Source organism: Phaethon aethereus (assembly GCF_964289735.1).
Source record: "Phaethon aethereus genome assembly, chromosome: 1".
NCBI classification, from domain to species: domain Eukaryota; kingdom Metazoa; phylum Chordata; class Aves; order Phaethontiformes; family Phaethontidae; genus Phaethon; species Phaethon aethereus.
Genome location: NC_138575.1, coordinates 163,298,250 through 163,326,156, shown reverse-complemented (window position 1 = coordinate 163,326,156; position 27,907 = coordinate 163,298,250). Strand labels below are relative to the sequence as shown.

The 27,907-nt window shown below is 46.5% G+C and overlaps 2 protein-coding genes across 4 annotated transcripts in view; one reads left to right on the top strand and one right to left on the bottom strand.

The window, feature by feature from the left end:
* CLDN10 (claudin 10) overlaps positions 1 to 25,581 on the top strand; it is a gene marked incomplete at both ends in the record, with an annotated part of 60,495 nt that extends 34,914 nt beyond the window's left edge. The window contains 5 exons of one of the 3 annotated variants that reach the window (XM_082014187.1): positions 11,310 to 11,529; positions 18,226 to 18,267; positions 18,432 to 18,513; positions 24,671 to 24,778; positions 25,467 to 25,581. In XM_082014187.1, the coding sequence (XP_081870313.1) occupies positions 11,310 to 11,529; positions 18,226 to 18,267; positions 18,432 to 18,513; positions 24,671 to 24,778; positions 25,467 to 25,581 (567 nt within the window). Of the gene's footprint in view, positions 1 to 11,309; positions 11,530 to 18,105; positions 18,268 to 18,431; positions 18,514 to 24,670; positions 24,779 to 25,466 lie in introns of those variants that run through there. The other 2 variants (XM_082014186.1, XM_082014188.1) reach the window with 2 other exon arrangements.
* Positions 25,582 to 27,672: 2,091 nt separating this feature from the next.
* The window catches only part of DZIP1 (DAZ interacting zinc finger protein 1), a gene marked incomplete at its 3' end in the record, with an annotated part of 36,009 nt that continues 35,774 nt past the window's right edge, over positions 27,673 to 27,907 (bottom strand). The window contains exon 18 of the mRNA XM_082014559.1: positions 27,673 to 27,755. Coding sequence (XP_081870685.1) covers positions 27,673 to 27,755 — 83 coding nt within the window. The remainder of the gene's footprint in view (positions 27,756 to 27,907) is intronic.

Genomic DNA, 27,907 nt, shown 5'->3' with positions numbered 1-27,907 from the left:
TTAGTCTAATGGCTTTATTTTATTTACTCATGTGTATTAATATATTCAATTATGCATGTGCCGCAGAAAGGAGTAGGGATAATTTCTTGGCACGACGAGTACATGGCATGAATCATTCTCCTAAGCACAGCTACGGCTTTTGAGGTACTTAAGGGAGGGCTTCCTCCGCTGAGTTTAAAGTTCAGGAGTTCAAAGGCACTGCTCATTAGAAATTAACCACGACACTTTAAAAACGAGACGGGAACAACCTACTCCACGCCTGACGAACCTGGCAGGGGCCCTCCACACAAGTCAACAGACACCGGCGTGGCGAGAAGCGTCTCGCAGAAGAGGGATCGAGTTCGGGGGCAGCACAAACAGGAGGGTGACCTCTGACAGTCCTGCCTCGGAAAACGCGGCCCCTTGGCTTCTCCAAGCCTTGTTTGGAGAGCAAGGTCTGCAACACGAGCTGTAATGGGCTTTATTTACAGCTGTCCTTATTGCGTTGACCACGCGGTAGATACCTAGCTGAATATCCAGGTGGATGCCCACCCTTGGGGCATCACACGGCCCCCAGAGGGTTCAAGCAAATCTTTAACTTTCCTGTCTACGCCGGGGTGGCACAGAAACCCTTAAGCTGACAGACGGAGGTAGCAGGTTAAACACCGAAACGCAGCCGGGCAAAGAGCCCGTCAGCTGCTGGGCGCACGTCCAAGGGTGCCGCTGGCCCCTGCCAAACGCCAAGAAAGACGTGAGGTTTGCCGGGCAAACGGGCAGTTTCTGCTTGCACGAGACGCCCGTCCATGGGAGCCGCTGCTGGAGACGTGAGAGGGGTGGAGGGATGAGGCCTCAAAACACGAGGATGCCTGCGAGCTGAGCCACTCGTGCCGCGACTGGGAGGGATGAGAGCAGGCAGCGATGCGTGCGGTTAGCTGGGAGGCCTGGAAGAGCCCAGGACAATATTAGGCTGGTGGAGCGGGTGAGTGAAGGCTGCTCAGTCAGCGCTCCAGGAGTGAGGCTTGCTAGAGAAATACGAGAAAATTACTTCTGTTGAACACAAGGGAGGATTGCACTTTCCCTTTAACTGTGGCTTTTCCCTCTATACTTTAAACTCAGTCCTCAAAAACGATCATCTCTTTCATTTCTTTGCTCGCTCTATATAGAGCTGGGCCAAAACGCCTGCCTGAGGCCGGCCACCCTCGGCCAGCCTCCCCCAGAGCAGTGGCTTGAAACAGAGCTGCCTTGGGGCTCTACAGAGAGAGCCCACAGGCAGGCCAGAGGGACTGGGGCCTTAGGTCACGCTTAAGCAAACCTCAGCCTGTGGAGGTGTTCGGTGCTAGGGCTTGTGCTGCCAGAGCTGGAAAACAGTTGTGGGAGAGGTGGGTAAAACCTCCTGCGACGTCCAGGCAGCAAAAGGGCTTGGAGAAACCTCCGGGGCTTTACACCGGCTTGACGAGGATCCCAGCTTGAGGTTAGCTCCTGTTTGGGATGGGGTGAAAACTGAAACTGGTTTCAGTCCATGTGATCCCCAAATCAATATTTTCACAGCTCAGGGCATGCGAGGTGTCACCGGAAGGCGCCCGGCAAGGACAATGGCTGGCACGGGACCGCAGCTCCACAAGGCTTCAGTGCGCTCCGCCACTGACCAGCCTGCGCACGGGCGCCTATAAGCTGATGCCTATGCCTAACGCAGTCCCTCTAGGTTTCCTTTACAGGCAAGAAAATCCCTCCCACAAATCCGCCCATCTTCCAGAGGCGACCTGTATTTAATGGCACTGGGGAGGGGAGGGTGGGATTTATGACTGGGAATTGAATTTAATGCCTGATTATGTTTTGTATTTCATACTGAAGTGGAGTATTTTGCACTAACAGTGTATGCAGCAATAACACAAATGCTTCCTCCAGCTGAATTTTGTCATTTGTATCAGGTTCTTTAATGGATGCAGCAAACCTGTAGCTTTTGCATGCCAGGTTATGTCCTAACTCTCTCTTACCAGATCAGGTTTTTCCCGTATGTAGAAAAGTTAACACTTCCCAGAATACCACATGAAAAACGCTCTGGGCCATCTTTCCAAATAAACCCTTAATCCTCAGACATCACTGACAGTCATTTTTGTCAATACTGCACTATCCCATATTAAAACAGAGAGTAGTCACTTCGATAAGCACAGGAGTCTTCATCTCACTGCTTGGGACCTGCTGGCATTTTTATTTTATTGGTATTTGTCAATCAATTTACAGTTAAAAGCCACCACTTCTTCATCAGATAGAGACTTCTGAAATTTATGAATCTGCTGTTGGAAGGTTTTCTGAGTCTTACCTACACGTAACACATAGGATAACTACCAGATAATAAGATAATAACCAGAAAGAAACAGGGGGAAGAAACAAAATTTTCCCAGAGCTAGCACAAAGTAAACAGATTGCTTCATTATCCCATTTTCTCCCAGTTTACAACTAAGAAAAGTACAGTGCAATATTTAAATCCACATAAAACCCTTACCACCAAAATCAGAAACACTGACCGTGTGCATGAGGCATCATTCAGTGCTGCAAACTTGCCTTACAAACTGGACTTAGGTCAAAACTGTTTAAGAATTTCTCCTGTTCTAAAAGTTGAAATGCATTTCTGACATAAGCAAAGACTTTATGTAGTTTTAATGCTATATTCTCAAAAGTGATTCTGCCCTTCATCACCTGCCTTGCAACTAAAATGAATTAAAAAGCTAAAACAAACATCTAAATGATCCACTGAAATGAATGAGTCAGCTGAGAAAAGATGCTTAAACAAGAGGAAAATAGAAAAACACAATGCATACCTGAATCTCTATTATCAGTGGAAAACGCTTTATTTCTTTACAAGGGCAATGGCAAGGTAGAATTACTGTAATGTAAGGAAAGAAAAATATTTTCAGCATGGGAACATGACAGCATTAACATAACAGGCAGAGCACATTGTGTCCTGCCCTTGGTGAATGTCTTGTTGGCTACTCTGGACTGTGACCCAGCAAAAATAAGCAGTCCAAATGAATTTTCTGCTAGGTAATATACTGCTTCATTTACTACGTGCAGTAGACACTGGCGGACTGTTTTCTCAAGGGTCAGCATGGGGCCACGACATTGCACTGAGGAACAGGAAGACCCCATGCTGCACACAAATTGCACACAAAATGAGCCAAAGCACCTCCTGGTACACGCAAAAGCTCCCCAATACATTCGATCCCTTTGATTTTTGACAAAGCAGTGCTCTCGGAGGAAGGGAAGATGAGGGAAACCTGACCATGTCCCTCAGCACCTGCACGCTCCCATTGGCATCTACGTTTTTAAGGTCTTTTCTCTCCTCAGACCTCCTTACTGTCAGTTTTATTTGTGGTTCCTTAAGCTCAGCAAGTTTAAATTTGATTTTAAATCTGCCCTCTTTATCCAAGAGCTTCTGCTTCTGCAGGCAGATCCCCTTTTCGCTGGAGGGTTTTACCCACTTCTGCCAAATCAGCCTGTCTACCACTTCTGTTCAAATACACACACCACTTCAGAAACCAAATCAAATCAGTAGGATCAAAAAAGCAGTACTGATGATGGATCAAATACAGGTTAATTTCAACCTCAGTTTATCAATTTTTTGAATCGGCATTAATAAAAAAAAAAAGTCACATATTGTTTCCTTATTCCCTTTGTTTCTGAGTTGCTTGAGCATGTTGATCTAAGTCAGCTTTTAACTCCATTTTGTCACCGTGACCTTTTTTGATCCCAGCCCATTTGCTCTCAGATTAAGTCACGCTACAGAAGCTACTTCGCTCCAGGTTGTGGTTTTCATGCTCTCAGATAAATGAAATCTTTCTGTGCCACCGGCCGGGACAACTGGTGCCTGATAAATGGTGGGGCCAGAGACAATGAACCACAACACCCTCTTCGTGACATGACCCTTCTCTGAGTAGCTAAGGGGCTGCTCTGGGAATTGGGGAGAGGAACCTGCCTCCCCTTCCTGCCCAGCTGGAAACTGGGACAAATTTGTGTTGAGGGCTAGGCTGTACCTAAGCAGGGCTACGTACAAAAAGCACAGCGTAGATTATCACCCTTCACCCACGCTCCCCCACAGCTTATTTCTGCCTCCTCCAGGGCCTTTGCCATGCCCACCAGTCACCTCGCACCGTGCCATCTCCTCCACCGCCGTCTCCAGTTGCTACCACCTCCTTTAGCTGACGGATGCACCTCCTTGCATTCACTCAGGAAACGAGCACCTCTTTTCAGAAGCTTCTCTCTTCTCCTCATTCCCGCTCTGCTGTCTCGGGAAGGGTATTACACTCACAGAGCTAAAGGCCTCCGTGCTGTGCTCCCTGCTTTGGGTTTTCTTTAGCATATCCAGAGGCATCCTCAAAAAAATAAAGGAAGAGCATTGGAAAAAATTTCCCTATGTGTAAAGAGCTGGAAAAGTAGTTAAAAGCGTCGCTGTTATGAATGGAAACACACAGATCTAAGAGTTTAAGATCTGTGGATCTAAGATTCTAAAAGAATATTTCAGCATGTGGGCTAAATAACGGTAGCAGGGACCACATGCAATTATGTTCTGAGCATAACCTATAATATGCAATAATTGGTGCACCAGTGTGCCACTTAGAGCTATAAAAAGCCAAATGCATCCCAGCGCTACTCTATTTGCTTCAGTGAGGTAACAAAATTATAGGGTAATAGAATAATTCAGGTTAGAAGCGACCTCCAGAAGTTATCTAGTCCAAAACACGTCTAATCAGATCGGCTTCTTCAGGGACGTGTCCAGTTAAATCCTGAACGCTTCCAAGGAGGGAGATCCTGTTGCCTCTCTGGGCAGCCTGCTCCAGGGCTTGACCATCCTCATGGTAAACAATTTTTTTCTAATACCTAATGGGAATTCCCCATGTTCCAACTCATGCCCCTTGTCCTGTTGCTGCGCTCCTCTCAGAGGGTCAGCTCCAGCTTCTCCGAGTCCTCCAACTGGGAGCTACCCTAGTGCCCATAAAAGCCAACAGGCTCCTCGTGCCCAGACCCACCAAGTGCTCAGGGGCTGGCAGAGGTCGGCTGTGGCACACGAGGGCAGAGCAGCGCTCGGCGGGAACGCGTTCCCACGCCGGGAGCACCAAGGTCTCAACCCTGACCTGCAGCTCAGCCCACTGGTCAAGACTCAACCTCTTCATCGTTACGGCTCACTGCAAGGACCACTTCTGAACACTGGCTGCTTTGGAAAGACACTTACTGATTTGCCCCTCCACCTTGATTAAATCCTTTTAAATTTCGTTACACACAGTGTTCTTTAGTTTTGCAAACATTTTCTCCATCACCTTACACAGGGCCACCCGTTCTAAAAATCAGTCTGTAGGTTCCCCTCCTTCCCACTGCGACCTACCTGCGTTTAGCAAAACTTAATTTGGTGTGGAGGCAACTTCTGAGCAACGAGCGCTGCACCTGTGCCGTTGGCCAGGTGGAATGCACCTCCAGTAAAGTAGGAGACGCACTTCACATTTCCTGCTCAGTTTGTTAAACAGGTTATATCTATTTTTAAAAGCATTGTATTACAAACTTTCAGGGAACAACACAGGCTTTTTTCAACAAAATTAAGCTGAGCTAAAAAAAAAAAAAAAAAGCATTAATCTTGGTGTCAAGAAACAAAGTCTCTAATGTCCAAACGTGCTGCACAGAATGGGAGAGGGGAAAGTTTAGTGACTCGTGGAATGCAATTTTTCACTCCTTTAAAATACTCTGGGTTGTCACTTCCTATTAATTTTTTACTTTTTGTTACATAATATATGAAGCGCATAGCTTAAAATCATTCTTGTCCTGGCAGTTTACGAAAGACATGCAGTAATGCAATTTAATTCCATTTCTGATAGCTTAAGAAAAACAATGGTGATGACCCAACATAAGCAAGGACTGGTGATTATTAACTGATGTTCCCACTCTGATGGATTTTTTTTCTAGGCGACACAGAAACATTGCTTTATCTACTCTCCTTTGGAGAAGAGGATCTGGTTGCTCATTTTTTGGGTGGCACTTTTTGTTCTGCACAACGCAGAACACTGTGCAAGCCACCTCATTTTACAGTTGTGTTAATCTCCTCTAACACATACGTCAATTTGAGGTGTATTCCCCAGATCTGTCACTGACAGCAGACCTCGCCTTGCCCAGGTGATGAAGCTCTTACAAGCCTGTCTATATTCCCCGCATGTCTGCCTTACCTTTTCAATATTCAAATTTTCAGGGAAACCCTGGCAAACAAGGAAGTTGTCCTTCATCCTTTAAAAAAAAAGAAGTTTTTTTTTTCTTTTGCACAAGTCCTCTAGGCACCCTGGAAATCATAACATGGCAGAGCCAGGAAAGACTCTCAAGTTGCCCAACCTATGCATGGTAAAATTACAAGAAATATTACTCCAGGACAAAGGCATGACGACCCTAGCCTGCTTATCCTGGCTGCAGAACAAATGCTGTTGTCATCCGGTGTTTAACTTATGAGGCAATAGCGATTGCTTGTGATTTTGATCCTGCAAGAGCTAAAATAATATCCTGTATTTCAGACTTGAGAGCAAAACTGTTTCCGAAGGACTTTTCTCTACATAGTAATACAATAAACTTTTGTACATTATAAAAATTCAACTATTGAATAATATTCCATTCTGATGTATAAAATACATGTAGCTTAAAAATCTCAAGAGTCTGAGGAGGTCCCTGCTCAGGACATAGCCGATGTTATTCTAACATACAAGAAGGATGTGAGGGAAGACCCAGGAAAACTACAGACCTGTTAGTCTAACCTCAGTTCCTGGAAAAATTATAGAGAAGATTATACTGGGTACTATTGAAAAGCATTTAAAGAATAATGCAAACATCAGGCACAGTCAACAGGGGTTCACAAAGGGAAAGTCCTGTTTAACTAATCTGATACCCTTCTATGATAAGGCCACCCGCCCAGTGGGTGAAGGGAAGGCGGTGGGTGTAGTTCTTCTGGATTTTAGAAAGGCTTTTGATACTGACTCTCACAGCATCCTTCTGGACAATCTGTCCAGCTGTGGGATGAGCGGGTTCACAGTGCGCCGGGTGAAGAACTGTCTAAAGGGCAGAGCTCAAAGTGTTGTAGTGAATGGGGCTACATCTGGCTGGCAGCCAGTCACCAGCGGTGTTCCTTGGGGTTCCATTCTAGGGCCAGTTCTGTTCAATGTCTTTATCAACGATCTGGATGCAGGAGTTGAATGCACCATTAGCAAGTTTGCTGATGTTACCCAACTGGGAGGTGCTGTTGACTCTCTGGAGGGACAAGAGGCCTTGCAGAGGGATCTAGATAGACTGGAGCATTGGACAGTGATTGATGGGATGAAATTTAACAAGCCTAAATGCCGAATTCTGCACTTAGGACAGAGTAATGCCGGGCACAAGTATAAATGGGGAGAGGAGTGGCTGGAGAGCAGCCCCTCAGAAATGCATCTGGGGGTGCTGGTTGACAGCAGGATCAATATGAGTCAGCTGTGTGCCCTGGCAGCCAGGAGGGCAAACCACATCCTGGGGTGCATCAAACACAGCATAACCAGCTGCTCAAGAGAGGTGATTATCCCGCTGTATTCAGCATTGGTGCAGCCTCACCTGAAGTACTGTGTGCAGTGCTGGGCCCCACCATTTGAAAAGGATGTGAAGGTCCTTGAATGGGTCACAGGAGAGCAGCAAAGCTGGTGAAAGGGCTGGAAGGCATGTCCTGTGAGAGGCAGCTGAGGACTTTGGGCTTGTCTAGTTTGGAGAAAAGGAGGTTGAGGGGCAACTCATTGCTCTCTACAGCTTCCTGAGGACAGGGAGTGGAGAGAGAGGTGCTGATCTCTCCTCCCTGGTATCCAGTGATAGGACGTGTGGGAATGGTTCAAAGCTGCACCAGGGGAGGTTTAGACTGGACATTAGGAAGCATTTCTTTACAGAGAGCGTGATCAAACACTGGAACAGGCTTCCTAGAGAGGCAGTCAATGCCCCAAGCCTGTCAGTGTTTGAGAGGCATTTGGACATGCCTTAACAACATGCTTTAGCTTTTGGTCAGTCCCGAATTGGTCAGGCAGTTGGACTAGATGAGCATTGTAGGTCCATTCCAACTGAAATAGTCTATTCTAAACACTTACGAATAATTCCCCCCCTAAACGCCATTTTTATGTTCAAGAGCCACTGAAACTTGCCACAAAAAATGAACCACAAGGGTGGGTTTTCTTACAAAAAGATGAGCACCTTTCTTTCCCAGTCTGAGGGAATAAACCCACATGCATTCAAATGACCCTGCACAAAACTGGTTTAATGCAATGATCTGATCAATTATGTACAGAAAAGAACAGGAATCAGTCCCACAGTGGTCTGAGCAACTTAAAAAAAAAAAATTCCCAAGTTGTAGCTTGTCCCAAAACACAGGAACAAGAAACAAAGCAAAGGCCAAGTCTTTCACTCTACTACACAAGTTAAAAATAGCTAAGAAAGCCAAGTAAGCAAAGCCAAAGCCAGAGCTATGGTGGCAGGAAGACAGAGGTTGAAGGGAGTTATAGGCACGTCTTCATACAGTTATTAAGTTCCTACACACAGCAAAGGGGAGAAAAGGGCCCATTGTTTTCTGGAAAACTGGAAGCTGGAAGACGTGCGAGTTAAGGTCACAACAGAGGGACTTGCAGTTGCACAAGAGAGAGAAGCTGAATATGTAGTAAGGGGGGAAATTCAGCCTCACAGTGAATGGTTTTCCAATGTCTAATCCCTGCAGATCCCAGCCAACACAAAGAAAATGCCACAGGGGAAGAGTATCTCTTGCAGCTTCCCTCACCCTTCAACCTGGGGTGAATACTCAGCTGTGCACAATGTCATTTTGGGTTTACACCACCACAGATGAGATCAGAAGCTCAGTGTGTTGCTTTGATTTTAGATGAGAAAGACGGTAATAACCAGACTAGTAACATAAACATAAACATCCTCAGAAGCAGCAGTGTCAGGAGTAGAAAAGAGGAGCCTCTCCCTGAAGCTGAAGTGAGCCTGGTTCTCATGTACTCTGAGGCCACTTTACATCATTCTGGATAAAATGGGAATGAACGTATAAATTAGCCCTGCTTGAAGGGTCCTTGCTCACAGGTAGAGTGGGTTTGAGGTGGAATTAACTTCATCTGTCCTAAGCCACCTGCATGGGCTCCCTCTGAAGTCCCTGGCAGTAGATAGGTGCCTGTCAGAGGGACATGGAACCATACTGCCAAAGTCCAGCTCTGTTGAAAGCAGAGTGGTCTGGGACAGCAGAATCAGTTGTTGGAGATCACAGCAGAGCCCACAGCAGAGCCCACAGCAGGTTCAGCAGGGTCACTCACCCAGCCAGCCCCTTCCACAGCCCCTCTGAGAAGGGGTGCCTGTGCTTCTAAGGAAGCTCCTCTTCCTCCTCCTCTTCTTTGTTGGGTTGATGGTTGGACTTGATGATCTTAAAAGGTCTTTTCCACCTTAATGATTCTGTGAATCTTCCCCGGGGCTCAGACTCAGACCTAGAAGTCCCCAGGCTGTGTTCCTATCCTTCAACGCTTGCTCCAGCCTCCTGGTGACAGTGTGGCAGCACACTGAAAACTTCTGATGGGACCTGGCCAAAACTTGCCCAGACACCAGTCCCAGGATTCAACAAGCTTTACACCAACCAAAGCTGCTTTATCAACAAAAGAATAGGTGAGCTCCCTGATGACCCAGACTTGGACTCAAGCCTCCTACCTCGTACTGGATTAGATCCCAGCTGATAGCTGCTTGGATTGATTGTTCTAGCTTTCCACCACCAAAAGAAATCCAGTCTGCAAGACCTCAAAGTGCTATGATGGGGGAAAATATTAAAAAAACTTTTTTTTTTTTTTACCTTTCTGCTGCCCTGCCCTACAATAAATAGATCATAACATCATGTAGATGAGACTTAGATCTACGGTCATGCCCTATTCCTCGACTCAGAAGCACTTCTGTGTGTCCCAGAGTGAGCTCTGGCTACATCCTGACACCACAGCAGTGTGGCTCACCCACATCCAGACCCTTTCCCTCTCTATTCCCTCCCGAGGAGAGGACATCTTGGCACAGAAGTTGAACAGGAGCTGGAGCATACTCCATGCCCAATGCTGCTGTGCAAATGAGCCTCCTGCCTGCTCTCCCCTCTCCCTCTTCCCTGCCCGGGCCTCTGTGCGTCACCCGCAGGTCGGGGGGTGCCGAGGAGGCAGACAGCGGGCAGAGAGCCACCGCATAAGTAAATGCACCTGCGGACCCCATTTTATCCCACTGGGCCATTAACAGATCAACAAGCGGCCTGTTCCCGTCGAGCTCTGGCACACATCCAAGGGTACACCTGACTCTAGCTGGTTGCTTTTTTTTTTTCTCCTTCTTTTTAAAAATGTCTATAAGGTGATTACATCCGGGTTTGTGTCCACACGGCAAAACCAAAGAGCATTCATCATAGGAATAATGATGTAAATGTGGCTTCTTATCCTCCAGTGATTGCCCGTCTGGCAAAGAGGTTTAGAAAATGTAACAATAGTTTTGAAATAAATAGGAGGAAAGTAAAGACCGGCAGTGTACTTTCCACATCAATGGCAAATATACTACTGATGTGGAAAGTAAACAGCTCCGAACAAGAAGAGAAGCCGCGGTGGATAACTTTACCCCTGTGAGCTGCAGGCTCGAATGCCACTGCATTAACGTTGGGATAGAAAAAACCAAGTTCATCACCTCGCATTGCAAAACCCGCTATTAAAAGCTGTATCGGCTGTGGCCGAATCGTAACAGGAGGCCGGCTGAAATTCAGAGGATTAAAAAACACCTGGCTACGCATTTCAAAAGCGTATGAGCGGAGCGCTCGGTACGGTGGGTACACCTGTATTCTACGAGCGTGGCTCGAAACTACCCCCCCCGGCGAGGCAGTTTTGGGGGGGCCGGAGGGGTGTGCGTGTAGAACGAGGTGCAAAGCTGAAACTGCTGAGCAAACGCTAGGGAAGCCCCTGCCACCCCCCCGCGCCGTACTGCCCGCCCGCAGGGGAAGGGGAAGCCAAAGCCTAATTAGAGCGTGTTTGCGTGTTTTCGCGTCTGTTCTCCACCGCCACCCCCGGAGCGCCCCGCGCCCCACCGGGGCAGCCCGGGAGGCGCCGCGGGGCCGGGCGGGGCGAGGGCGGCCCCGGGGGCGCCGGGAGCTCCCGCTGCTGGTTGGGCTGCACCGCCCCCCCCCCGCCCCCGCCGCCCCGCTCCGCACCGCTCCGCCCGCCGCCGCCGCGGCTCCGCGCCGCCCGCCCGCCCGCCTGCCAGCGCGCCTGCCAGCCCGTCTGCCCGCCCGCCGCCGCCTGCCTGCTGCCGGGCCCATGGCGAGCACGTCGGCGGAGATCATCGCCTTCCTGCTGACCATCTCGGGCTGGGTGCTGGTCTCTTCCACGTTGCCCACCGACTACTGGAAGGTGTCCACCATCGACGGCACGGTCATCACCACCGCCACCTTCTGGGCCAACCTCTGGAAGACCTGCGTGACCGACTCCACCGGCGTCTCCAACTGCAAGGACTTCCCATCCATGCTGGCGCTGGACGGTCAGGCTCCCGCCGACCCCCATCCCGACCCCCCGACCCCCCCCAACCCCCGTGCCGGTCTGTGGGAGTCGGGGGGCCCCGGGGCTCCTCCCGGGCCGGCCCCGGAGTCGGGGGGGGGGTGGAGGGCGGTGTGCCGAGCGGGGTCCGTGGGGCGGCCGGGACCCCGGCGGAGGCGGCTTCCACGCGAGATCGTGGCCAAGTGCCCTGGTGTCCCCCAGCGGGTGGCAGCGCGCTGCTTGTGCGCGCCAGTGGAAGTGGGTTTGTTGTCCCCTAAAACCCGCTGCCTGAGATGGTGTTTGGTGCCGGAGTGCCCGTTTTGGCTTCTCTCGCTGTCACTGCGTGCTTTTTTTTTTCGTCTCCCCGTGGGAAGACTCCGTGCTTGTGGATTTGACACAAGAAAAATGCAGGCAAATTTTTCGTGCCGATTTATTTTCCGACTGTCGTGACATTCCTCTTTTTTTTTTTTTACGGTTTTGCCAGCCGTGCAACGGTTGGTGGAGAAGAACAAGCCTTTGCGTCATTTTGGTTTAATTAATGTTCCTTTACCTTTTTTTTTGGCTAAGCGGTTATTAACTCGGATGTAATTGCTTCATTGGTAAATGACAGTGTAAGAGCTTGGGGCAGTAAAGGGATGCAAAGGTATGCAAAGGTGATGCACAGCTCGGCTTAGTTTTAGGGCAGTGTTATTTTGAAGCAAAGCTGAGATTTTTGCTGTAGTGCCTGACACCAAAGACTGAGTTGGTGCTGCTTTTTCTTTCCTGGTTAAGGGGAAACATTTTTGCCCTTTAAGGAAGCCCTTCTGGGAAACTGGGTCACTGTAGGAGATTTTTACAACTAAACTTCTAGTTGATAAATCCGCACTGCTTATGCCTGGTAGAAACAGGGGAGGTGCGGACGGCATCAGTGGATAGCCTCAAGAGTGACTGTAAAGAAAGGGAGGAAAGGTTTTTAAAATGACGGCACCTTTTCCGAGTTTTTAGAGTCATAAACAAATAAACTATACAGCGTCCCAGTGGTGTGGGTACTTCCAAAAAAATGAGGTCTGTTGTCCACAGTCTGGCCAGACACTCCCTCTGCGCTGGAGTCTGAGCGTGGATTTTGGTGTGAAAGGTTTGTTTGAAAGAAAAAGAAAGTTTGTTGATCAAATCACTAACAGAGATTATTATCGTAACAGGGTTTAATAGTATCATGGAGCTCATTAACACCGCTCTCAGAAAACCTTTAACCCACCACCAGTATGTACAAAGGGTTCTAAAAGAGGTCATGATACTAAAAAGCGGTAGCACAGGCAGCCCTTAAGCGTCACTGTTGCAGGGTGCTTCCCTCGGATGGAGAAGTACCGTTCCCCAGTCCTTCTTTTGACCCAGCCCGGTGGTGGCAGAGGGGTTTGCCGAAGGGGTGGGAGAGCTGGCTGGCCTCCGTTGGCGTCAGTCACCCCATGGCTTAGTGTAGCAGCTGAGAACATGGTTTCAAGGCTTGGGCAAGGAGCTGTGGTCTGTGTGCAGGCGGGCACAGCGTGATCGCCTTTTGGATCCACCAAACCTATTGTTTAGTTGTTCTTTTAGTTCTGGGTTAATCTCTTTGCAGAGTAAGAAAAGCGTAGTTGCAAAGAAAGTGTGCAGAATTGGGAACGTTTAAAATTCAAAAAAAGAAGTAAAAAACATGGCAGCAAAGTTCTTACCACCCCTTCCTCCAGACGCAAGCCTGGGAAACCTTGTGCATTGGGTAACGCATTCCACTTGCTCAAGGAATGAGTTTCCAAGGTGCTGCACAGTGAAACAGCTGGCAGAGCACTAACTCATTTTGGACAGACGTGAACCTAAAATGCACGGCTGGAGGGGCCTTATCCCATCCTCCTGGCCAGACTGTTTATCACCAGTGGAAGGTTCTTGGCTTCAGTGTTTCTCAATAACATCTCTAAATGCCGTGGGGCCAGACCCTGATACCCAGGCACAGCACGAATGAAAGGCAGGCTGGACGGAGAGTAACGTAACCCCCCCCCATTCGTACGTCAGCGTGGAGACGAATTTGCCTCGGCCCTCAAGTAGCCTCTCCCTTCCGCTTTGCACAGACTTCCGTGGCTAAGCCGGATCCCGTTCCCTGTGATCGGGCACGTGGGAACTGCCTCGCTCCCTCCTCGGGTGGAAGGCACAGAAAAGGGCAGATCTGGCTTCCCGTTCTCCCTGAAGTGTTTGTGAGCAGAAGCAGTGACCCTGTGCAGAGACACGTAGGGATAACATGTTGCTCTCTTCGAAATGGCAGGGCAGGACTGGGAAATGACTAGAACTATTTGTGTTGTCCCAAGGCAAGGTGGCTCCGCTCCACTCCTTTCTGACGTAGCCGGAGAGGATTTGCCTCGCAGAGCTGTTGCTCTTCTACAGAAATGTTTTTAGTCAACTTGGAAACCTCTGAGTTTTGCTGGACTTCTTGTCTGGAGAGACCGCTCAGGTCCAGCAGCAGATCCGAGGCAAGACCAGGGGGCAAGAAATTGGGGTGTCACCATGCCGGTTGCGGGGCACTCCTGTGGGGTGCAGGAGAAGTCCCTTCTTCTTCAGAAGCAGTGTTGTAGTTTGGGTCAGGAGTGATCCAGAGATGGTTCCCCCTTACCCTTGTTTTGGTTCGCATCACAGAGCGGTCTCGGACTGTGCCCCCCCCCAGATTGCTGTGGGGTAGCGCGGCAGCGGGGCTGCCCCGATGGCTTTCAGGCCATCACTCCACACGAGCAGCCACCAGAGAAGATTGCATGCGATGCCCTCCCACCTTTGTGCGTTCCTGTACAAGCAATCTATTTGGCCAACCCTCCGTTAAGGCTCAGCCTCACGTTCCCTGTGCAAGCTGAACTATTCTTGCTGTCTGTGGGACTTCCAATCATTTGGGGTTTACTTTTATCAGAGGTGGAAACTTAGTGATGAAACCACCTCCCCAAAAGAGGAGGTATCAATTGCTCCGTTTCCAGCAGTGGATCCAGTGACCTTTTGCAAGAACAGAGCTGAACAAATACTCGCTTACGAGCTAAAAGCGGGTATTAGAGCTTAGAAAAACATACAAAAGCAATGGGTGTGTACTTTTAGAAGGAATCTGTGCTGTATCTGTAAGCCAACCTCTTATACTTCACGTGATGCAGACTGCAAGATGCCACCAGAGGCATTTATTGTGAAAGTGACAGTCCCCACAACTTTGGATATATTTTTTTTCATGAGTGTCATATGATAGGAATATATGAATTCCTCATAACTCTTTGTGAGCATGAGAAGCAAGTGCAAGAGCAGTGAGGCAAGAAAGGTGAAGATCTAACAAGATTAATTTGAATGCAAGACAAAACACATTTGTTTAAAAAAAAAAACACCTTGAAATAGGTTTCTCTTGGAATGCTGCTAAACATGACTTTATGAGTAATGCATGTTTGTCTGCTTGTCTGTTTAAAACATACGGTGCTTTGTTGCTTGGGAGCTTCATTTGGGTGGTCAGCATGTACATGACAAGCTTCCTACAGGAGTTGGTGTGAAGGCAGACAATAAATATTTGGAAAGGAGACGGTCTTGAGTGGAGGAGTGTGAAGAAATAGGCAGCTCCCCTCTTCTCTGCATTATAAGCCTTGGTAAGCGATGTAATGTTCTTGCTTTCTAGGAAGCAAAGAAAAAATTCAGTTACTCTTACAGCCAAATGCTACACATAGTTTTAACCTAGGGTCCAAGCAATAGGAGGCTGGATTCGGTGAAAAGGTTGATTTCACCCTTTTATGCTTCCTAATGCTCCAGTCAACCTAGTGGGACTAACAGAGTCTTCCGCTCTTCCATGTTACTGGTGTAGATTGTGATTTTTTTTTCATAGATTTTGTTTCAAAAGAGTGTGCCAGTTGGATGATGGCTCTGGTGAACTGAAACCAAGTCCCACCACGGCTGGCCTGCCCAATTTGGTGAAATATTTAGTGAGGAAGGTTATTCATTCAGCAGAACTGAGCAGTCCTCCAGCTCATGCTGTTTATAATTGAAAATGATTTCTGGGTGAGTGAGTTAATTATTTCTTGCTGTCTCACTACCCTCTACCTATTCTAAAACTGTGTATTGACCTTCAGGAACAGTTGAATTTCAGCCCTGTGGTTCCTAGCTTATGCTAGTTATTTTGGTTGGGGTGAATATTTACTGTTTCTCCTAGGAGGTTCAGACATAAATAAAAGTTTAGAGGACCTCTGGGTAAACATGTTCATGGTTCAGCACTTTAATGTGTCAATTAGCTACTAACAGTGTCAATAAATTGGACCTGTCAAAAATAATAGCTTTCTTGCCAGTCTTCATCTCCTGCTTTACCTGTGTGCTACAAGAAATACATGGCACGCCACCGGCAGTAGTAAAAGCCGACTTTTCCATGCCTATAGCAAAAATTAACAAAGCAAGACCGCTTTCTTCAGACTTGGGTTTTATAAACTAAGAACTGCCTTCTGAAATCTTCTCAAAGTCCTTTTCCTGCTGGACATCCCTTGGGTTTTGCCCGAGTGAAGAAAAAGCAGTAAGAACAGGAGATTCAAAAGCAGACATGTACCTATCACCCCAGTTTGAACTGAACTGTTTGGGAGTATGGTTTTATGTCACTGTTGAGGAAATTTTACTCTGCCCAGTTTGATAAGAAAAGTGGTCATCTTGCATGATTTTAGGTAACTGCAATCTGGCTGTTCATGGTGAGTCACCCTAGGCTCTCCGCCTTGTTTATCATGGATGGAGAAAAGGAGATTTCTCCAGAGGGCGGCTCATGCTTCTGCTGTAGGAGTTTAACGTACAGTTCAGACTTAATATACCTGATTATAGCAATAGACACTTCGACAGGCATAAATGACTCTTCTGCATTCCAACCTGAGAGTCGTGCAACAGCTACAGTTAATTCGTTGACTATTGCGTTTCTTCAGCAGGTGGGCTACAGAAGCATGTTGCAAATGGAAGAAGTCTGTATGCGTGCCAACAGATGTAGATAAATGCCAGTAGATTGCGTTTGCAGACGTGCAGCACAGCACCTGAATTCGATAGGACTGATAAAACGGGGTGGTACGTGCTACAGATAGCTTCTTGTGTGCTGCTTATTGTACAGATCTGTGAATCATGTTCAAAAACCATGTGGATGTGGCACTTCAGGACATGGTTTAGTGGGTATGGTGGTGTTGGGTTGACAGTTGGACTTGATGATCTTAAAGGTCTTTTCCAACCTTAATGATTCTTTGATTCTGTGATCAATGGGGTTTTTTTTAAACATTGTTTGAACACAGAGCGGTCGTCCTGGAGCTGATATGCCTCCAGCAGCGGCTAAAGTGGATGGCAGTAAGGAGAGCAGAAGGTGGCCAAGCGTCAGTGGTGGCCATCTGCAGCTCAAGGACCTGCCAGCTAAACACAGATTTCTCTTTAATGAATGTATCCAGCCTGTTTTTTGAATCTCTCTGAACCTTTAGCATCCACATATCCTGTGGAAAGGAGTTCCACAAATTCATTACATGAACAAGTGCACTTTTTGTTTTGAATCTGCTGCCTTCTATTTTCATTAGATGTCCTCTAGTTCCTGTTTTAAAATATTCATTTCCTATTTATTACTTTTATGCAGGTGTGTGTGGGTTTTTTGTTTATTTTCTATTATGTAAAGTTTGGTGTAATAGGCAATGAAAACGTGGTTTAGCTCTCAACATTCCCACCTGCTGGAGATCAAAGCAAAAAGAATTAATACCGTAATAGTGGAAGCACATTTTCATTTTAAATGAGATATAACAACAGGTTATGAAGAAAAACATCTTGTGATGGTTATTCAGCTGCATAAGATTGCAGTGTTCCACCCTGTCAACAGGGATAGGAGATTATCACAGTCTTTCAATTAGAAGATATTCTTGGAAGGGAGAAGAGGCCAAGCAACCCATTGTCCTGCTGAAAGGCCCTGCCCCTGGGAGGTCCAGCTCAGAGCAGCCTCAGCCAGCTCAGCAAAACTGTATGTAGCTAAAGTCCAGGTTTAAGTATGGCAGTGATTTGTTTCATCTCGAAGGGCTACTGCTGTCCCTGAAGCTGAGCACGTGCTTCACTTCTGTGCAGAATGAGGGCCTTCTTGGCGGATCCAGATCGAATCGGTGGCATGTCCAGGCAGGCCCAGGACCCCAGCCGGGGTCAGTGCTGCCAGCCTGCTGCCAGTTTTATTGCATCTGCCACACACACGCACAACAAGACTAACATGTAAGACTTGCTTTGTGTGCACAGAGTGGCTCCGCAACCTGTGCCGGCCGTTGCGCAGCCCGTGTGGAGTTGCTCTCCAAAGCCTCATGGGTACAACCTCTTGCAGATACTGTACCCGACGCCACGGGATTATTTGTTGCAGCCCTGAATATACCATAGCGTATGGTATATTCCTGTGAGCTGGGCTCAGGTGGCCATGCCCTGTGAAGGGCACACATCACCTAGGAGAATACGCTCAATGGTAAGGCGACATTACTCCAGCAAAGGTCCGATTTGGTTTGCGACAGCGAATGCCTAATGACGCGCAGAGGGAGAGGAGCTACAGTGAAACCTGTTGTGGTCCGTGTTCTCACGTTAGCCTTACTCTTTCTCGCCGCAGGTTACATCCAAGCCTGCAGAGGACTGATGATCTCTGCCGTCTGCCTGGGCTTCTTCGGTGCCGTTTTTGGACTGGTGGGGATGAAGTGTACAAAAGTCGGAGGCTCCGATCAGACTAAAGCAAAAATAGCTTGTTTAGCTGGACTGATTTTCATACTCTCTGGTAAATATATGTTATTTCTCTAAGTTTGCGTATTTGAAGTCATACCAGAGCTGCTGCTTTTCCGCAGAAATCCGCGCACAATTCTCCGTGACTTCATTGGCTTCAGGGTCAGGCCCAAAGCTCTTCTGCTGGCTCCACTGAATGGTTTGTCTTATGCTTTTCAGGGTTGTGCTCTATGACTAGTTGTTCCCTGTATGCAAACAGGATTACGTCTGAGTTCTTTGATCCTTCTTTTGTTGCACAAAAGTAAGTACTTTCCTCTACCCATAAATCTTTCAAAGAAGTAGACCTTAAGTTTCATACTGTGCACCAGAGCCCATTTAGACGGTGAGCAGGTGCTTCTCCCGTTGGGGAGAGAAGGAGAGTGGGCTGCGGTTTTATTTAATCGTATTTTCCAACTGGAGTAACCGTGTGCTGAAATTTAATGAACGAGCACCTTCCCGGACAGCGATTGCTCTGCAGTCTTTGTGCCCAGGCTTGTTGCGGCTCGGCAGGGTTCCGCCCCGCTCGCCGCAGAGCAAGCGGGGTTAATCGGGAGTGAAGCTTGCGTTGATGTCAGAGATGCAGCAAAAGGATTGCACAAGACGGAGGCGCTCGTTAGGCGCATCGTTCGATAGGAAAGGAAGAAGATTTCCATAAGCTTTTGGTAGAAGGTGGTTTCCATAAAGGTGTCGAGCACCGCGCAATTTTGACTCCTCTTGAAGAGAGGTTTCTGCAGGTTCTGTGGGCTTTTTGCTGACAGATTTTCAAATCCAGATGGCTGAAATTTGGATCATAAACCTTACCGTGACCCACCATCTTATAAGCACTAACATAAATGCTTTGACTGTACTTGCAATTAAATGTAAGGGAGCAAGTGTTTATAGAATTGCAGGATCCATACCAGAAGTAATGAGCATCCCCAAAGACTCCCTTTAAAGCTGTGCAAGTTCTCGGGACATACAAAGGCAGCAATTCACGAGCCAGTGCCTGGGTTTCAGATTCACATTTTAGCTATTGAATCGGAAAAGGTTGGCCATAAACTATAGCATCGTAGACTTTCCTGTTTTGGCTCCTTATGCAAAGTTTTCTTTAAAGACAAGGATTTAAAAGTTTTCTTGATGGTGATTCCAGAATATGTCAAGCATTAGGTATACATTTCCCTGAGACCCAAGTAAGGGCTCAGTTAAGGAACCCTGAGCCTTTCCGTTTCTTCTTGATAGAAAGAAAATAGTCTGAATAAATAACATTAACTGGACCCCCATTTGCAGTAGGGCTGATACTCCTTCTCCTGTCTTGAAAACAAGTTCATATTAGTTTCCTCTGTAATTCTTCTATAGTTTCTGCTTGTCTGATAGGGTGAGGACAGGATCCAAAGGCCTCCAAAAGAAACAAGGATGTGAGGTACTGTGAAGAAAATGGAGCCTGGCTATATAGCCAGAAGTTAATTATTCATCAGGCTTACTGTTCCTAGTGAAAAATACGGTGATTGTTGCCAGAAGTCCCTTTCCTACATTGTATCCCTATGCTGTTCTGCTGCAAAAGAGCAGGCAGACCTCACAGTGGAGATTTGCTGCGAGGAAATGCGAAGTCCAGTTTCAATATTGAAATAAAGAGAGTAAAACATCCTCTGCAGAAATTACCTTGTTCCAGGATAGCCTAACTGCATGCACGCATAATCACAACTGCAAAGATAAAGGCAGAGAGGAGATCCAGAAGTCGTAACTTGAGTTGCACACGATGTAGGTCATGCAATGACCTTGTGTCAGGTTAAGCTAATGGTGGCATTCGACTCCTTTCTCTCTCGGCCAATGTAAAATACGTTGGAGTGATGTATTTCCTTGCTGTCTGTGAACTCTTACTTTGATATGCATTGCAGAAGCATTTAATGTGCTTTGTGCGTATACTGTGGAAATTTGGCATTGGCTCTTCACTGAGAGAGGGTGCTGCTTTGGGTTTCCACCTTTCACCTTCTCTCCTGAAGTTATTCTGGCCGTCTCAAAGGCAGGCTTGAGGTACCATTAGTGGAAAGGGAATGAAATGAGATGTTTAGCGTCATCTCAGCCATCAGAATTTCCCTCCAGCCTACTGCATTTGGAGGAGGCACCCTGACTATGTGTGGGTGCAGGAGGAATCAGAAACTTGCCCAAGAGACTTCTGGTTTGAACTGTGTACCCAACTGAGGAAGGACAGGCACCACGGGGACACCCTAAAACCCGCCGTACTTAGAAAAAAATCTTAGGCTGGACTTTATGTCCTGATGTGATAGTTTGCATTGCCAATGTAAAGCAGCTCCAAAGGAATTGCTTGACCCTGCAGAATAACACGTGCAGAGTCTTGCAGACAGCACGGGATGCCTTGGTGCTTGCAGCCAAGATGGATTTCATTTTTCTTCAGACATCGCTAACAAAGGAAAATCTGTTCTTCTGTTTTGCTGTCTTGCTAACGTTGCTCCCACAGCTTCTCTTAGGAAACTCTTTTGTCACTTTACTACTTTTTATTAAAAAAAAATCAACCCTCTTACAGTCTTTATCCTTTTTGTCCCTTGCCACAGTTTGAACTCCATAATCATGATCATTCTTACTGATGAGTGGGGTTGGTTTATCCAAATTATCTAACTTCCCGTTCTCTTTTATAGAGAATTGTTTCCCTTCAGCTTTCTTGTCTCTGAATGGATCATGCTCAGTTCACACAGGCCCTCTTTCCACTGTCCCACTGTAACATTTGAATCTATTTTTCATTTTCCAAGAACTCTAAGAATTAGACATTCAAAATGTATATTTCCCTTGAGTAGTTGTGTTGATTTGTTGAGAAGGTAGGCGTGTCCTTTATGTATGCCGATAGCCAGTCAGCTAATGAAGCTCCCATTGGCTTGCTTGGGAGTTTGCTTCGTAGTCCTAATCTATCTAGCAACTAGAATATTTTTCTTCTGTACTGATATTATATTTTCTTAATTTCGTGGATTCTTCCTCCCTCTAATACAGTAAAAATATCCGTAGCCTGCTTGGTCAGTGTAGTTCTCTGCAGCTGAATTCTTAGTCTTCAGTGGTCACCATCTCTTCATCAATGTCCCACTCCTCCCTGAGCTGCCAGCGATCTCTAATCAGATTGATTTCACTGATTGATTGGAGTCGGTGGATACGCAGCCACACACTTCAGGGAGTGGCTGCTTTGGTTCTCGCAACCAAGAATTAGAAGAGCAGAAGAGTGTGTTTCCTGCAAAGATTTTAAAAGAGAAAGAGGGAAGGGAAAACAGCAAATACAGAAATTTCTTCCTTAAAAAGCCCGTCTCCTTCCTCCCCCCCGCCCCCCAGAGGTAGCAATGTATGTAAGGTGTGTTTTTTCATGTGGTACATACTGGATTTTGATAGGAGGTTAGGACTGGCTTCTGAAATGCTGAAAAGGTGGATTGGATAAAATCCATAAGCCATACACAGGTTGATAAGCAATTGAAAGTTTGACGTTTTCCTCATAAGCAGCAGTCTAAATCAAAAAGTCTTGTATCTGTTTAAAGATGTAGAGGGAAGACCAATTAGGCCAGCTCTGCAACTCATTAACCTAGCAGTGTGGCAGTCACCGAGAAGGGTCCATATATGCAATCTGTTTGTACGTGTTGTAGCAACAAATGTTGCTTATAAAGTACAAACAATCCCACGAACAAAGGCCGGACCCCATGTCTTCTTTCCCAACTAGTAGGCAACAGTCAGGTAACCCTTTCCTACCCAAATAAACCCAATGTAATCTTGGTTTCTTTTCTGTACAACTGAAGAGCTTCAGGAGAGGAGGTGGCAATTGATCTGCTTATCTCTCTTGCATTAGCCTCTGGCCAACTGATCTATGTTGTTAGATGGAAACATGGAAACGAACTTGTGTTTCCCATTTTCTAGGCAAATGGTCTTGGCAAGTAGGTTGTTACAGCAGCAGCCTTCCTGGGTCTTCATCCAGCTGTGTTCTCCAGCACCGCCATGGTCCACGCTGACTTTTGTGGGGAGCCTAACCCTGGTCCACGTACCTTAGGTGTGCTCTGGCAGTACCGGTGGTGATGGAGGGCTCTCCAGGGTGGGGCTTACCTCACATCAGAATTAGTCACTTTGATCGGTTTCTACACCTCTTTAAAAGAGGTGCCTTGAGGGTGTCTTAGAAGTGTATTTTGTGTGTATTTCTTGCGTGTTGACTATAACGGGTTCCTAGGCGATGAGCTCTGATGTAGGTATCTGCTTCTAATCAGAGAACCCCCAGTCCTTGAACAGAGAGAAATCTGCTCCAGTCTTGTGACAACTGTAGCACATGGTTGGAAATGTGAGCATAGTTAGAATTAAAGCTTTACAGCTTTGGCAGATTTTGAAGTCAAACGGGTCTGGATGCAGAGTTTTCCAGGGTGAAAGGCAGCTGAGCTATGGTTTCCAGAAGTTTAATTTGGGGGTTGGGTGCCCAAGTCCCACACTGGGTATGGAGAACGTTCGGGGGAATCGTATCCTTTTTTGGCAAGGGATGATAAATAAAAACCCTGCTTAGATGATGTGAATGGAAAATGAAAAAGAAGCCTAGAAGCTAGAGCACTAGAGGGGCCATGAAGAGTCAGGTGCAAGCCCTCATGAAATGTCCTACCTCTGAGCTCTAATGTCTCCATATCTTTTTGGCAGTAAGCCCCCGAGTCAGAAATGACTTGAACCTGGGTGTCCATAGCATCTAGCACTGATATCTCAAGTGTGGCTTTTTCTCCCTGTGTGACTTACTTATTTTTTTTAAAGTCTGTGCTTTACCTCTGGTTAGAATCTCAGGAAAACATGGAAAAGTGATTTTGTTTTCCAGCCAGTGTTTACCCTCCTGTGACCTATTACAGAAGTTGCTGTATCATTTTCTGGGTTTCTGGGCTCACAGGCAATTTTTGAGTGTTTCTGCAGCGTCATCTTTGTAGAGATACAAGTTTGGTAGAACAGCTTACAGGTGTTTTCAGTTCTGTATTTCAGCTAATGTGAAATTAGGACCTGTTCACATGGGAGTGTTCAGAACTGGCTGAAAAGTACGCAGCTGCCCAGTCTCTCCGTTGTACAGGCAGGCTGTCAGGCAGAAGCTTTCCTTCGGCCGCCTCGCCAGAGGCTTTCAATAAAAAAACAAACTTCCTTGAACAGCACAGCCACCTGACCGATAACTGCGGCTGGATGGGGGAGAGGGGCCTGTGGTTTCGGCACAGGATCAGGAGGAGATCGGGAGGAGTCAGGAGGAGATAAAGGTTTCCTCAAAGGGGAACTGGAGCAGAGAAGAAGGAGCAAGAAGGACACAGTCTGTCCTAATAGTGAGGAATATGAGACTCTGCAGACTGTTGGGCCTGTGTTCTAATGCAGGTCATCCTGAAAGCGTTTTAGAGACCGGTACCTCAGGCAAAGAGCTGGGGAGTGGAGCAGACGAGTGGCAGCCATGGCTTGCCGCTCATCTTGAAGCTCCAGAGCTCACGTATGGGTGCCGAGCTTGAGCAGGGGAAGGAGAAGAATCTCTTCCCCACGCCCTTCTTTTCCTTCATTTGCTACTATTGCTTTAGAAACTCGGACTTACCCATGTGTGATAATGTTCCTAAAGCACCGCCATCTCCTCTCGGAGTCAAACCGAGCAGTTTCTGGCTGCAGACAATTTGTGGCTGCCCCAGGTGGCAGAGGGGACCGTGGCTGGTGACCTGGAGCTGTGCCCAAGGGCTCGGAGGGGAGCGGTGTCATCCAGCCACAGGGACTAGAGAAGCAGAGGAATGCCGGCACATGCAGTTGGGGATGTGTACACACACGTACATCTGCGTATGTGTGCATGTATGTGCGTCTCTGTACATGCATGGGCATGTATCAGGTACATCTGTATGTGTATATGCGTATGTTGCACACGTGTGTGTGTGTATTGCATATGCATTTTTTATATATACGTACACCAAGCTCATGTTTTAAGCAGGCTGGAATGTGGATAGGGAGGAAGAGAAATCCTGACAGCCAGAGGGGAGGGTTAAGGAGAGCTGTAGGCAGCGGCTCTTGGTCGCCGGCTCAACGAAAGCCTCAGTCCAGCTTGGGAGCCAACGGGAACAAACTCGACGCGGTCCAAGGGGACGGGAGCTGTGCACTGCAAACGGCCCAGAGGATCATGAGATTCAGAGAAACGCAGCCAAGCAATCCGGGAGGAGACGCGGAAGAGCCAGGCCAACCTGGCTGGCTGCGCGGGGAGATAAGCGTTGCCCGTGTGTACCGCAGGCACAGAGTTTGCCTCCTGGGTAAGAGGGAAGTAATGAAAAGAACGTGGGGGAATGGCAGAGCTGCTGATTTTGCGATGAATAACGTATGTCAGTGGAAGGTTATTCGGGAAAAAATAAAATGTCCTTCTTTTAGTCTGCAAAAACCTGTTAAATTCATGCTCTCTCTTGTTAAATCCCTTTATTCACTTCCTGTAGATATGAATTAGGAGCAGCTTTGTTCATTGGATGGGCTGGAGCTTCACTCTGCATCATTGGTGGCAGTATATTCTGCTTCTCCATAGCTGAAAACAGTAATTCTCCAAGGTAAAACACAAGTTGTACTTACTGAAAGAAATCAATACTGGCGCATTTGTACCCGCTCCAAAACCCTTTGTAGCGAGGTTCAGAACAAGCTTGTCTGGATGAAAGAAAATAATGGGATTTAAGGATAATGCTCTGTCCATCATTAATGTAATTAAGAAAAGGTATTGACTCAGAACAAATGCTATATACTTCATAAATTTACTACAGCTGGAAAAAAATGCATTCACTGATGTAGGAAAAGTGGCCAGGTCACCTTACCAGGTGTGAACAGACAACTTTAATTCCAAATCATCAGATCAAAAGTGAGAGGTGAAGGACAGCAGGGGTGGCAGCAAGACCTCCAGCAGCAGAAGAGGGGTGATAATGAAGAGGCACAGCTGGAGGGAGTGGCTAGTCACCTAGGATCTGCAACAGCCTAAATATTTCATGATTTGGCCCCGATTTACTTAGCTGTGAACGAGGGATACGCGTCAATAGGAGAGTGAGTCGCAGAGAGAGATGCTGGAGGGGAAATGACAAACCAGAATAAGACCATACAGGGAAGGAAGGTGTCCCTCCTGCCCCCTCCCCTGAAATTTATAGGTACGTCCCTGTACATTCTGCTAGTTTTTATTACTATAGCACTTAGATGCAGAGATGTTACCTGTCTGTGGGATTAACTGTAAATGGTTGATTCTCTTCTTTTCAGGAGGGGTTATGCATATAATGGAGCCACATCTGTGATGTCTTCTCGTACAAAGGTCCACAACAGTGTCCCAGACAAAACCCCACCAAAGCACTTTGACAAGAATGCTTATGTTTAATTGTACTGTTGGAAGTTCCAAAGCATTTTAAAAATGAGTTTGTATGTTTTATTCGGAGTGATTCCCACCCTCAATGTAATTACCACTAAGTCAATGACTTTTTAAAACATTAACATGCAGCTTTTTACATATTGATGTAAATTTTATTATATAATATTTTCAGATTGATGTTGTCTTTGTAAAGTTTATACCTGGAAATCATGAGCTGATGTTGCTTTCTTGAAAAAAATAAATGGGGTATTTACCAACTCAGTATGTCAGTCGCTTATGGGAACGGCCATCACACGCATCATACCGACCGCAGTGCATCATTGCAACCGTTCCTGAAATGGTTCAGTAGTGGACAAAACAAATATGTGCAAATATGTAAAATATCTCACCACTGATTAGCAGTAACGACAGAACTGCAGAGCACATCGTAACTGCAGCACCAGACAATGAGAGTCAGTGGGAAGCAGCAGGCTCTTACCTCTTGATCACCTTGCTGGGGTGGATGAACATGCAACTTGGTCAATTTGGTGCCATAGAAGTAAGAAGAGGAGGAGACTGGGTGAAGTGAAAGTAAGTACGGGATTTGGGGAGGCAGGAGCAGGTACTAAGGAGAGTCAGGGCCAGTCGGTACGAAAACAGGCACAAAAGATGGTCTTGCACGGCCTAAGAATGCACGCACAAGAAGAACCGAGAGCCTTTGCGTGCAGGGCAGGGAGGGAAAAGGTTGAGCGAGGTTGCAGCCCGTGGGGAGTTTTGAGGCGGGCAAGACAAGGCTGGGAGAAAGCTCCTACCTTCAGCATTTGCCTTGTGCCGCCTCAGCGCTCGCCCCTGCTGGTGACAAACGCTGCTGGGGCATGGTTTTGGTTCCCTCCTGCTGGGCAGGATGCCAGGACACCTGGATCCAGAGTGGCTCCAACCACTGGGTTACAAAAGGGAAGGAAGAACCCCAGGCGATACCAGCCTGGAGCAGACCGAATAAAAGCTGGCAGTACTGAACGGCACTATTTTAGATAATCCTGAGTTAGCTACAACAGTTCAAAAATTCAGCTAGTACTTTTTTTTTTTTACCTGTCCATAGAAATGCACTGGCTTTTGCGGGAATATTTGTATGATGAGTCGATAAATGAGATCAGAGATGATGTATAAGTCAGAAAATGCTTTCTAGACTGAGACCCTGAAGCCAAATGCAAACTCAGGTCTGTCTGGAGGTTTGAACCGATGGACCCTTGGAGTTTCAATACATGGGTTATTTGGGGACAAAGGTGTAAATATAAAGAATTAATAGTCGTATTTACTAATGGGACAGTATGATGGAAAGCCTTTTGTATCTGATACCATCTAAAATACATCAGAACTACAACGTCATTCAACATTCTTTTATTTTTCCATTTCGTTTAAGTCATAACACTTGTGTTTTTTTAAGAAGGCAGCCAATATGGACAAAACAGAAATATGAAAGCACTTCCGCAATGGTAGGCCACTGCTTTCCTCACCTTAGCTGGATGTTTTAATTTTTTTTCCAATTTCTGTGCTTTTATGTTAAATCAGACTCAACTGTAATACAAAAAAAAAGGACTGACTTCCCCAAACAGGAGGCATTTAATAACTAGTTTTATAGCTGAGGTCTTTTCTTGTTTTCATTTGGTGTTTGTTGTAAACCATGGTAGAAACTTAATGTTTTACTACATGGAAATATTTTCTTTAAAATGTGCACAATTTTATATAAAGTTTATGATAAAATACAAGAAAATACGCATTTAAAAATTTATAAAGTAATACTCTCCAGTAAATTCTGTTCATTGGTTAACAGCCTTTCTTGCAAGACCAGTTTCAATCATGTAAACATTAGAGGCAAAACCTTCACCTCAGTGAAATCAGGGAGACTTTCACCATTGAATTCACGAAAAAGAAGAATTAACTTTCCATTTCCAAACAGACATGGCCAGTAATGCCTATATGAATATTCTTGTTTCAAATTCAGGACTGAAAGACACAAGAGCTCTGTAAACAGTGTTATTACATGACCAATATAAGAAACAAATAGGAAACACTTGATGTTCTCAACTACATTTTCAACCCCAATAGAACGCCTCCCAACAATTACGTATCTGAAGAATCACTCCAATCTGTTACAGTGACTAAGCTGCTTTTTAACGTGCTTGTATTATCAGCTTCATGAAGGCCTGTTAAAATAAGAAAAAATATTAACAATTATTAATAATATTTGGGGGGTATTTTTACTCTGTATTTATCTATGACATAAAATCACATGCTATGTGAGCAAACACCTGTGGACTTCAGGAAGTCCAGAATTTCCATCAGTGAGGAAGTTACA